We start from the raw sequence: 12,556 nt of genomic DNA, 5'->3' as shown, positions 1-12,556 counted from the left end.
TTTGAGGTGAATTTGCGATGGAGGGGTGAATTTGGGTTGATTTGGTCTGGAGGGGTGGATTTGGTATGGGGGGGTAGATCTGAGATGCATTGAGATGGTTGAGTGAATTTGGGATGGAGGGGTGAATTTGGGTGGATTTGGGATGAAGGGGTGAATTTGGGATGGAGGGATGAATTTGGGTGGATTTGGTGTGGAGGGCTGTAGTGGGGTTGGAATAATGAGTTTGTCGGCTCATTATGCATTGCCACCCTTCAAGATGGAGGAAGAGCTGGTTGCCATGGGAGCACTTGATGAAACCTGGTGCCTTGTTTCCAACAGGTGGACCGGCAGCCCTGACCTCTCACCCGAAGCGCAGCCAAACCAGCACGGCTGACCACGAGCTGAAAGAAGAACGCATTCCGTCCCGCAAGTTGACGGGCGCGACAGTCACCGGCAGCAGCAGGAGTGGAGTTCCCCCCTCAAGCCCAATGGTCAGCAGTGCCAATAACCCCAACAAGTCGGAGATCCCCGACCGGAGGAAGGTGTCGGGCACCACCAACGTAAGGAACTTCTAAAGGCAGGGCCACCAGTCTGGTTTGCTGCCCGATGTACAAGTAGGGTGGGGCAGATGTACAAAGAAAGCAGCATTACAGCCACAGACCGCGCACACAATAGAAATTTTACAGAAATTATGCGAGACAAAGAAGAAAAACATCAGTGCAAAAATCACAGTTGAAGATAAGTCCATGGTAGTGCGAGAGATAGTCTGAAGCTGAGGGAGGGTTAGGGTTCTGCAGGTCAGATCAAGAACCTGATGGTTGTGGGACATTGGCTGTCCCTGACCCAGATGGGACTTCATACCTCCGGCCCAATGGGAGCAACAAAAAGAGAACACGGCCCTGGACTGCTGGCAACCTTGATGATAGCTGTTGCCTTCTTGAGGCACTGCCTCCGGTAGATATTGATGCGTCCATTCCCCTCTGTAGCTGCCAGTGTTGCGATTGCCACACTATTCTGTGATGCTCTCTACAGGCGTCTTCAGCAAATTGTTCGTCTTCAGCAAATTTTAGCGGCCATGACAGATCTCATGAACCTTCTAAGAAAACGGGGTGCTTACACAGCTGATTCCATTGATATGCTGGGCCCAGGACATTCATACGTACGTGGTAACACGGGAGGGTAACAGATACTACATCACACTCCCTCTCCCCTCTCCCAATCCTAACCCCTGCCCATAACTACTGCTTGCTCTACTGCCCATGCTACTGCCACCGCTGAAACCCCCTCTCCACCCCCCACTCCCTCACTCCCCCCTGCTCTACCCCCCCACTCCCCCCCGCTCTACCACCCACTCCCCCACTCCATCCCCGCTCTACCCCCCACTCCCCCACTCCACCCCCGCTCTACCCCCCACTCCTCCTCCCGCTCTACCCCCCACTCCCCCACTCCACCCCCGCTCTACACCCCACTCCTCCTCCCGCTCTACCCCCCACTCCCCCGCTCTACCCCCACTCCTCCTCCCGCTCTACCCCCCACTCCCCCACTCCACCCCTGCTCTACCCCCCACTCCACCTCCCGCTCTACCCCCCACTCCCGCTCTACCCCCCACTCCCCCGCTCTACCACCCACTCCCCCACTCCATCCCCGCTCTACCCCCGACTCCCCCACTCCACCTCCCGCTCTACCCCCCACTCCCCCACTCCACCCCCGCTCTACCCCCCACTCCTCCTCCCGCTCTACCCCCCACTCCCCCACTCCACCCCCGCTCTACCCCCCACTCCACCTCCCGCTCTACCCCCCACTCCCCCACTCCACCCCCGCTCTACCCCCCACTCCCCCACTCCACCCCCGCTCTACCCCCCACTCCTCCTCCCACTCTACCCCCCACTCCCCCACTCCACCCCCGCTCTACCCCCCACTCCCCCACTCCACCCCCGCTCTACCCCCCACTCCTCCTCCCGCTCTACCCCCCACTCCACCACTCCACCCCCGCTCTACCCCCCACTCCTCCTCCCGCTCTACCCCCCACTCCACCTCCCGCTCTACCCCCCACTCCCGCTCTACCCCCCACTCCCCCACTCCACCCCCGCTCTACCCCCCACTCCACCTCCCGCTCTACCCCCCACTCCCCCACTCTACCCCGCTCTACCCCCCACCCCCACACTCCACCCCCGCTCTACCCCCACTCCCTCACTCCACCCCCGCACTACCCCCCACTCCCCCACTCCACCCCCGCTCTACCCCCCACTCCCCCACTCCACCCCGCTCTACCCCCCACTCCCTCACTCCACCTCCCGCTCTACCCCCCACTCCCCCACTCCACCCCCGCACTACACCCCACTCCCCCACTCCACCTCCCACTCTACCCCCCACTCCCCCACTCCACCTCCCGCTCTACCCCCCACTCCACCCCCGCTCTACCCCCCACTCCACTCCCACTCTACCCCCCACTCCCCCACTCCACTCCCGCTCTACCCCCCACTCCCCCACTCTACCCTGCTCTACCCCCACTCCACCCCCGCTCTACCCCCCACTCCCCCACTCCACGCCCACTCTACCCCCCACTCCCTCACTCCACCCCCTGCTCTACCCCCCACTCCCCCACTCCATGCCCACTCTAGCCCCCACTCCCTCACTCCACCCCCTGCTCTACCCCCCCACTCCACCTCCGCTCTACCACCCACTCCACCCCCACTCTCCCCCCCACTCCCCACTCCACCCCCTGCTCTACCCCCCACTCCCCCACTCTACCCCGCCGTACCCCTCACTCCACCCCCGCTCTACCCCCCACCCCCGCACTACCCCCCACTCCCTCACTCCCCCCGCTCTACCCCCCACTCCCCCACTCTACCCCGCCGTACCCCTCACTCCACCCCCGCTCTACCCCCCCACCCCCGCACTACCCCCCACTCCCTCACTCCCCCCGCTCTACCCCCCACTCCCCCACTCCACCCCCGCTCTACCCCCCACTCCACCTCCCACTCTACCCCCCACTCCCCGACTCCACCCCCCACTCCCTCACTCCACCTCCCGCTCTACCCCCCACTCCCCCACTCCCCCCGCTCTACCCCCCACTCCCCCACTCCACCCCCGCTCTACCCCCCACTCCACCTCCCACTCTACCCCCCACTCCCCCACTCCCTCACTCCACCTCCCGCTCTACCCCTCACTCCCCCACTCCACCCCCACACTACCCCCCACTCCCCCACTCTACCTCCCGCTCTACCCCCCCACTCCCCCACTCTACCCCGCTCTACCCCCCACTCCCCCACCTGCTCTACCCCCACTCCCCACTCCACCCCCGCTCTCCCCCCACTCCACTCCCGCTCTACCCCCCACTCCCCCACTCCCCCCGCTCTACCCCCCACTCCCCCACTCCACCCCCCACTCCCTCACTCAACCTCCCGCTCTACCCCCCACTCCCCCGCACTACCCCCCACTCCACCTCCTGCTCTACCCCCCACTCCCCCACTCTACCCCGCTCTACCCCCCACTCCCCCACTCCACCCCCGCTCTACCCCCCACTCCACCTCCCGCTCTACCCCCCACTCCCCCACTCCACTCCCGCTCTACCCCCCACTCCCCTACTCCACGCCCACTCTACCCCCCACTCCCTCACTCCACCCCCTGCTCTACCCCCCACTCCACCCCCTGCTCTACCCCCCACTCCACCCCCACTCTACCCCCACTCCCCCACTCCACTCCCTGCTCTACCCCCCACTCCCTCACTCCACCCCCTGCTCTACCCCCCCACTCCACCCCGCTCTACCCCCCACCCCCGCACTACCCCCCACTCCCCCACTCCACCTCCCACTCTACCCCCCACTCCCGCTCTACCCCCACTCCTCCTCCCACTCTACCCCCCACTCCCCCACTCCACCCCCGCTCTACCCCCAACTCCTCCTCCTGCTCTACCCCCCACTCCCCCACTCCACCCCCGCTCTACCCCCCACTCCCGCTCTACCCCCCACTCCCCCACTCCACCCCCGCTCTACCCCCCACTCCACCTCCCGCTCTACCCCCCACTCCCCCACTCTACCCCCCACTCCAGCCCCGCTCTACCCCCCACTCCCCCACTCCACCCCCGCTCTACCCCCCACTCCTCCTCCCGCTCTACCCCCCACTCCCCCACTCCATCCCCGCTCTACCCCCCACTCCCCCACTCCACCTCCCGCTCTACCCCACACTCCCCCACTCCAGCCCCGCTCTACCCCCCACTCCTCCTCCCGCTCTACCCCCCACTCCCCCACTCCACCCCTGCTCTACCCCCCACTCCTCCTCCCGCTCTACCCCCCACTCCACCACTCCACCCCCGCTCTACCCCCCACTCCTCCTCCCACTCTACCCCCCACTCCACCTCCCGCTCTACCCCCCACTCCCCCACTCTACCCCGCTCTACCCCCCCACTCCACCCCCGCACTACCCCCCACTCCCCCACTCCACCCCCGCTCTACCCCCCACTCCCTCACTCCACCTCCCGCTCTACCCCCCACTCCCCCACTCCACCCCTGCTCTACCCCCCACTCCTCCTCCCGCTCTACCCCCCACTCCCCCACTCCACCCCTGCTCTACCCCCCACTCCTCCTCCCGCTCTACCCCCCACTCCACCACTCCACCCCCGCTCTACCCCCCACTCCTCCTCCCACTCTACCCCCCACTCCACCTCCCGCTCTACCCCCCACTCCCCCACTCTACCCCGCTCTACCCCCCCACTCCACCCCCGCACTACCCCCCACTCCCCCACTCCACCCCCGCTCTACCCCCCACTCCCTCACTCCACCTCCCGCTCTACCCCCCACTCCCCCACTCCACCCCCGCTCTACCCCCCACTCCCTCACTCCACCTCCCGCTCTACCCCCCACTCCCCCACTCCACCCCCTGCTCTACCCCCCACTCCACCTCCTCTCTACCCCCCACTCCACCCCCACTCTACCCCCCACTCCCCCACTCCACCCCCTGCTCTACCCCCCGCTCTACCCCCCACTTCCCACTCTACCCCGCTCTACCCCCCACTCCCCCACTCTACCCCGCTCTACCCCCCACTCCCCCACTCCACCCCGCTCTACCCTCCACTCCCCCACTCCACCCCCGCTCTACCCCCCACTCCCCCACTCTACCCCGCTCTACCCCCCACTCCCCCGCTGTACCCTGTTCTACCCCACTCCACCCCCACTCTACCCCCCACTCCCCCACTCCACCCCCGCTCTACCACCCACTCCCCCACTCCTCCCCTGCTCCACACCCGTTCTACCCCCCCACTCCCTCGCTCTACCCCCCACTCCCCCACTCCACCCCCACTCTACCCCCAACTCCCCCGCTCTAGCCCCCACTCCCCCACTCCACCTCCTGCTCTACCCCCCACTCCCCCACTCCACCCCCGCACTACCCCCCTCTCCCCCACTCCACCCCCGCACTACCCCCCACTCCCCCACTCCACCCACACTCTACCCCCCACTCCCCCACTCCACTCCCGCTCTACCCCCCACTCCCCCACTCCACCCCCCACTCCCCCACTCCACCCTGTTCTACCCCCCACTCCACACTGTTCTGACCCCGACTCCCCCACTCCACCTCCCGCTCTAACCCCCACTCCCCCACTCCGCCCTGTTCTACCCCCCACTCCCCTGCTCCCCCACTCTACCCCCCACTCCCCCACTCCACCCTGTTCTACCCCCCACTCCCCCACTCCACCCTGTTCTACCCCCGACTCCCCCACTCCACCCCCTGCTCTACCCACCACTCCCCCACTCCACCTCCCGCTCTACCCCCCACTCCCCCACTCCACCCCCGCTCTAACCCCCACTCCCCCACTCCACCCGCTCTAACCCCCACTCCCCCACTCCACCCTGTTCTACCCCCCACTCCACACTGTTCTGACCCCGACTCCCCCACTCCACCTCCCGCTCTAACCCCCACTCCCCCACTCCGCCCTGTTCTACCCCCCACTCCCCTGCTCCCCCACTCTACCCCCCACTCCCCCACTCCACCCTGTTCTACCCCCCACTCCCCCACTCCACCCTGTTCTACCCCCGACTCCCCCACTCCACCCCCTGCTCTACCCACCACTCCCCCACTCCACCTCCCGCTCTACCCCCCACTCCCCCACTCCACCCCCGCTCTAACCCCCACTCCCCCACTCCACCCGCTCTAACCCCCACTCCCCCACTCCACCCGCTCTAACCCCCACTCCCCCACTCCACCCTGTTCTACCCCCCACTCCCCCACTCTACCCCCCACTCCCCCACTCTACCCCCCACTCCCCCACTCCCCCTCCTGCTCTACACCCCACTCCCCCACTCCTGCTCTACACCCCACTCCCCCATTACACCTCCTGCTCTACTCCCCCACTCCCCCACTCTACCTCCCACTCCCCCACTCCACCCCGCTCTACCCCCACTCCTCCACTCCACCCCTGCTCTACCCCCCACTCCCCCACTCCACCCTCACTCTACCTCCCACTCCCCCACTCCACCTCCCGCTCTACCCCCCCACTCCCCCACTCTACCCCGCTCTACCCCCCACTCCCCCACCTGCTCTACCCCCACTCCCCACTCCACCCCCGCTCTACCCCCACTCCACTCCCGCTCTACCCCCCACTCCCCCACTCCCCCCGCTCTACCCCCCACTCCCCCACTCCACCCCCCACTCCCTCACTCAACCTCCCGCTCTACCCCCCACTCCCCCGCACTACCCCCCACTCCACCTCCTGCTCTACCCCCCACTCCCCCACTCTACCCCGCTCTACCCCCCACTCCCCCACTCCACCCCCGCTCTACCCCCCACTCCACCTCCCGCTCTACCCTCCACTCCCCCACTCCACTCCCGCTCTACCCCCCACTCCCCTACTCCACGCCCACTCTACCCCCCACTCCCTCACTCCACCCCCTGCTCTACCCCCCACTCCACCCCCTGCTCTACCCCCCACTCCACCCCCACTCTACCCCCACTCCCCCACTCCACTCCCTGCTCTACCCCCCACTCCCTCACTCCACCCCCTGCTCTACCCCCCCACTCCACCCCGCTCTACCCCCCACCCCCGCACTACCCCCCACTCCCCCACTCCACCTCCCACTCTACCCCCCACTCCCGCTCTACCCCCACTCCTCCTCCCACTCTACCCCCCACTCCCCCACTCCACCCCCGCTCTACCCCCAACTCCTTCTCCTGCTCTACCCCCCACTCCCCCACTCCACCCCCGCTCTACCCCCCACTCCCGCTCTACCCCCCACTCCCCCACTCCACCCCCGCTCTACCCCCCACTCCACCTCCCGCTCTACCCCCCACTCCCCCACTCTACCCCCCACTCCAGCCCCGCTCTACCCCCCACTCCCCCACTCCACCCCCACTCTACCCCCCACTCCCCCACTCCACCCCCGCTCTACCACCCACTCCCCCACTCCTCCCCTGCTCCACACCCGTTCTACCCCCCCACTCCCTCGCTCTACCCCCCACTCCCCCACTCCACCCCCACTCTACCCCCAACTCCCCCGCTCTAGCCCCCACTCCCCCACTCCACCTCCTGCTCTACCCCCCACTCCCCCACTCCACCCCCGCACTACCCCCCTCTCCCCCACTCCACCCCCGCACTACCCCCCACTCCCCCACTCCACCCACACTCTACCCCCCACTCCCCCACTCCACTCCCGCTCTACCCCCCACTCCCCCACTCCACCCCCCACTCCCCCACTCCACCCTGTTCTACCCCCCACTCCACACTGTTCTGACCCCGACTCCCCCACTCCACCTCCCGCTCTAACCCCCACTCCCCCACTCCGCCCTGTTCTACCCCCCACTCCCCTGCTCCCCCACTCTACCCCCCACTCCCCCACTCCACCCTGTTCTACCCCCCACTCCCCCACTCCACCCTGTTCTACCCCCGACTCCCCCACTCCACCCCCTGCTCTACCCACCACTCCCCCACTCCACCTCCCGCTCTACCCCCCACTCCCCCACTCCACCCCCGCTCTAACCCCCACTCCCCCACTCCACCCGCTCTAACCCCCACTCCCCCACTCCACCCTGTTCTACCCCCCACTCCACACTGTTCTGACCCCGACTCCCCCACTCCACCTCCCGCTCTAACCCCCACTCCCCCACTCCGCCCTGTTCTACCCCCCACTCCCCTGCTCCCCCACTCTACCCCCCACTCCCCCACTCCACCCTGTTCTACCCCCCACTCCCCCACTCCACCCTGTTCTACCCCCGACTCCCCCACTCCACCCCCTGCTCTACCCCCCACTCCCCCACTCCACCCCCGCTCTAACCCCCACTCCCCCACTCCACCCGCTCTAACCCCCACTCCCCCACTCCACCCGCTCTAACCCCCACTCCCCCACTCCACCCTGTTCTACCCCACACTCCCCCACTCTACCCCCCACTCCCCCACTCTACCCCCCACTCCCCCACTCCCCCTCCTGCTCTACACCCCACTCCCCCACTCCTGCTCTACACCCCACTCCCCCATTCCACCTCCTGCTCTACTCCCCCACTCCCCCACTCTACCTCCCACTCCCCCACTCCACCCCGCTCTACCCCCACTCCTCCACTCCACCCCTGCTCTACCCCCCACTCCCCCACTCCACCCTCACTCTACCTCCCACTCCCCCACTCCACCTCCTGCTCTACCCCCCACTCCCCCACTCTCCCCCCACTCCACTCCACCCCCGCTCTACCCCCACTTCCCCCAACACCTACTTTACCCCCCACCGCTGTACACCCCCCCACTCCACACGCCTGTCGGCTCCACACCACCCTGCACCACACCCTCCCGCTCTACACCCCCACTATTCACCCTGCTCTACCCCTCTCCACCCTCCCCCACCCCTCTCTCACCCCTTACCCCCTCTCCCACCCCTCTCTCCCCCTCCTCATCTTCCCCCTCCCCATCTCCCCCCTCCCCTCTTTCCCCCCTCTCTCCCCCCTCTCTCTCCCCCATCTCTCCCCCTCTCTCCCCCTCTCTCCCCCCCTCCCCATCTCTCCCCTTCCCTATCTCCCCCTCTCCCTCCCCCTCTCTCTCTTCCCTCTCTCCCTTCCCTCTCTTCCCCCACCCCTCCACACCCTCTCCCCCCACTATCCACCCCTCTGGCCCCTCTCCCTTCACTCCTTTAAGCCCTCTTCTCCGTCTCTCCCCCTCCACCCCCTCTATTCCCTTTCTCTCTCCACCCTCCCTCTCCCTTACTCTATCTATCCCATCTTCTCCCCCCCTCCCTCCCTCCCTCCCTCTCCCCCCTCTCTCCCCCCTCTCCCCCCCTCTCTCCCCCCTCCCCATCTCTCCCCCTCCCTATCTCCCCCTCTCCCTCCCCCTCTCTCTCTTCCCTCTCTCCCCCCCTCCCCTCCACACCCTCTCCCCCCACTATCCACCCCTCTCCACCCCTCCCCCTTCACTCCTTTAAGCCCTCTCCTCCATCTCTCCCCCTCCACCCCCTCTATTCCCCTCTCTCTACTCTCTCTCCCCACCTCTGTCCTTTCTCTCTACACCCTCCCTCTCCCTTTATCTATCCCATCTCCTCCCCCCTCTCTCCCCCCTCCCTATCTCCCCCCTCTCCCTCCCCCTCTCTCTCTCCCCTCTCTCCCCCCCTCCCCTCCACACCCTCTCCCCCCACTATCCACCCCTCTGGCCCCTCCCTCTTCACTCCTTTAAGCCCTCTCCTCCATCTCTCCCCCTCCACCCCCTCTATTCCCCTCTCTCTACTCACTCTCCCCACCTCTGTCCTTTCTCTCTCCACCCTCCCTCTCCCTTACTCTCTCTATGTATCCCATCTCCTCCCCCTCTCCCTCCCCCCTCCCCCCTCTCTCCCCCTCCCCCCTCTCTCCCCCTCCCCCCTCTCTCCCCCTCCCCATCTCTCCCCCTCCCCATCTCTCCCCCTCCCTATCTCCCCCTCTCCCTCCCCCTCTCTCTCTTCCCTCTCTCCCCCCCTCTCCTCCACACCCTCTCCCCCCACTATCCACCCCTCTGGCCCCTCCCCCTTCACTCCTTTAAGCCCTCTCCTCCATCTCTCCCCCTCCACCCCCTCTATTCCCCTCTCTCTACTCTCTCTCCCCAGCTCTGTCCTTTCTCTCTCCACCCTCCCTCTCCCTTACTCTCTCTATCTATCCCATCTCCTCCCCCCTCTCCCCCCCTTCTGCACCCCCTCTCTCCCTGCCCCCTCTCTGCCCCAGTCCCTCCCTCCTTTGCCGATGTCGGTTCCTTCAAACAGCAGTCACTCCTGTGCCCAGCCCACACTCTCAATATAACCTAATGGCTGAGTCATCTCTTTCACAAGCTGAACAGGCAGATGGCAGGAGGGTCACAGCACAGCTCCCGGGGTTTATTGAATTTTAAATTTCTCTCTGTTAGGCAGACTGTAACCCATGGAGTGGAGCTGTTCCTCTGGTGTGAGGCTCTCCTCGGGTGTTGTCTCTCTGTTGTCAGATGAAAGGCCTGAAATTAAACTCCCGGAGCATAGCTCATGCGAGGGAGAGAAGTCGCATTTCCATCCAAACCGGAACACCTCCCTACCGTCTCCCCCTTCTTCCCAATTCCTCTCCCTTCTCCCTCTCTCCCTTCCCCTCTCTCCCTTCCCCCTCTCTCCCTTCCCCCTCTCTCCCTTCCCCTCTCTCCCTTCCCCCTCTCTCCCTTCCCCTCTCTCCCTTCCCCCTCTCTCCCTTCCCCCTCTCTCCCTTCCCTCTCCTTCTCCCTTCCCTCTCCTTCTCCCTTCCCTCTCCTTCTCCCTTCCCCCTCTCTCCCTTCCTTCTCCTTCTCCCTTACCCCCCTCTCTCTTCCCTTTCCTTCTTCCCTTCCTCACCATCCCCTTTCCCTCTCTTCTTCCCTCTCCTTTCCTCTCCCTCCCTTTCCCTCTCTTCTTCCCTTTCCCTCTCTTCTTCCCTTTCCCTCCCTTTCCCTTTCCCTCCCTTTCCCTTTCCCTCCCTTTCCCTTTCCCTCCCTTTCCCTCTCCCTCCCTTTCCCTCTCCCTCCCTTTCCCTCTCCCTCCCTTTCCCTCTCCTTCCCCTTCCCTCTACCTCCCCTTCCCCCACCTTCCCTTCCCTCTACCTCCCCTTCCCCCCACCTCCCCCTTCCCCCACCTCCCCTTTCCCCTACCTCCCCTTCCCCCCTCCCCTTCCCCCCCTAACACCCCCACCTCCCCCTTCCCCCATCTCCCCTTCCCCCTACCTCCCTTTCCCCGTACCTCCCCTTCCCCCCACCTCCCCCTTCTCCCTATCAACTATCAACAGACAAGCAATATGGCTTACACCAAAAGTGAACGGCATATTAATCAAAATGGAACTGGACACTGGCTCAGCTGTTTCAGCCATTCCACTAAATGTCTTTGAAAGATACTGGGCTGAAGCTTGCAGATATCCAACGAAGAGCATATTTTGGAGAAAAAAATGGCTCCTGTGGGAATAACATTTGTAACAGTGAAATAGAACAACCAACAAGCCACGTGGGACTGGTATATGACTAAAATAGGAGGGGCAGCATTATGGGGATGTGATTGGCTGATTGGAGACCAATCTGCATTTTGCATGCCACACCCCCGCAACAGAGCCAACTGAGTGCGAATTCAGAAAGGTACTAGATGGTGCCACAGTAGTGTTCAAGGATGGGATTGGAAAATTAAAAGGGTAAAGTAGTGTTAAATGAAACTGTCAGGATCTGTGGTGATTTTAAGGTCACCATCAACCCAGGTACTGAAAGTAGACCAATACCCTCTGCCCCAGATAGAGGTTATCTTTGCAAACCTTTCTGGAGGAAAACTCTTCAGCAAAGTGGACAGCTGAGGCCTACATACAGATGGCGATGGAAAAAGAATCCAAAGTGTTTCTCACCATAAACACTCACAAATGCCTTTATCGCTATAATAGGCTTATTTCTGGAGTAGCATGTGCACCTGCACTCTGGCAGAAAGCCATGGACCAGGTGCTGCAAGGTTGCCCAGGCTCTCAGTATTAACCAGGTGACATCATTGTCACCAGTAGGGATGGCAAGGAACATCTCCAAAATCAAGGCTGTTGAAAAGATCAGAAGATTATAGGCTCAGAACAGATTATGGTCAGTGATGCTTGGTTCCTTTAAACCAAGCATCACTTACTGTAGTCACACCATTGATGAACAAGGATCACACAAGTGTGCTGAGAAAATTCAAGTAGTGGTGGATGCCCTAAGGCCAAATGATGTGTCACACTTGCCATCCTTTTTAGGATTTGTCAACTACTATCACAGATTGCTGCCAAACCTGGCTACTGTGCTCCAGCCCTTGAACCCATTACCACAAATCGGGAAGAAATAGCAATGGACAAAGCAGTGTGAGGTGGCTTTCCAAAAGGCAAAGGAAATGGTGACGTCAGACACTGTACTCACATCATCCAGTGAAGCTTTCCTGTGACGCCTCGTCGTACGGTGTAGGTGCAGTCATGTCACATGTTACGGTTAATGGCAGTGAATACCCCATAGCATTTGCATCATGTTCCCCTACTGCTGCAGAGACAGATTGACAGAGAGGCGTTGACTCTGTTTGAGGTGTAAACCATTTCAGCTAGTACTTGTGTGGTAGAGACTTTACCCTCATCAATCACTGGTATCCATTTTCCATCCACA

The 12,556-nt window shown here is 63.9% G+C and overlaps 1 protein-coding gene across 6 annotated transcripts in view; it reads left to right on the top strand.

The window, feature by feature from the left end:
- Positions 1–12,556, top strand: part of LOC140203940 (MAP/microtubule affinity-regulating kinase 4-like) — a 123,536-nt gene that overhangs the window by 63,484 nt on the left and 47,496 nt on the right. For all 6 annotated transcript variants that reach the window (XM_072270116.1, XM_072270115.1, XM_072270114.1 and 3 more), the window contains exon 12: positions 319–539. In XM_072270116.1, coding sequence (XP_072126217.1) covers positions 319–539 — 221 coding nt within the window. The remainder of the gene's footprint in view (positions 1–318; positions 540–12,556) is intronic.

The sequence above is a fragment of the Mobula birostris genome, chromosome 10, assembly GCF_030028105.1.
Source record: "Mobula birostris isolate sMobBir1 chromosome 10, sMobBir1.hap1, whole genome shotgun sequence".
Classification (NCBI taxonomy): Eukaryota; Metazoa; Chordata; class Chondrichthyes; order Myliobatiformes; family Myliobatidae; genus Mobula; species Mobula birostris.
The sequence above is the reverse complement of the archived record's forward strand: the minus strand, read 5'-3'. Positions and strand labels throughout refer to the sequence as shown.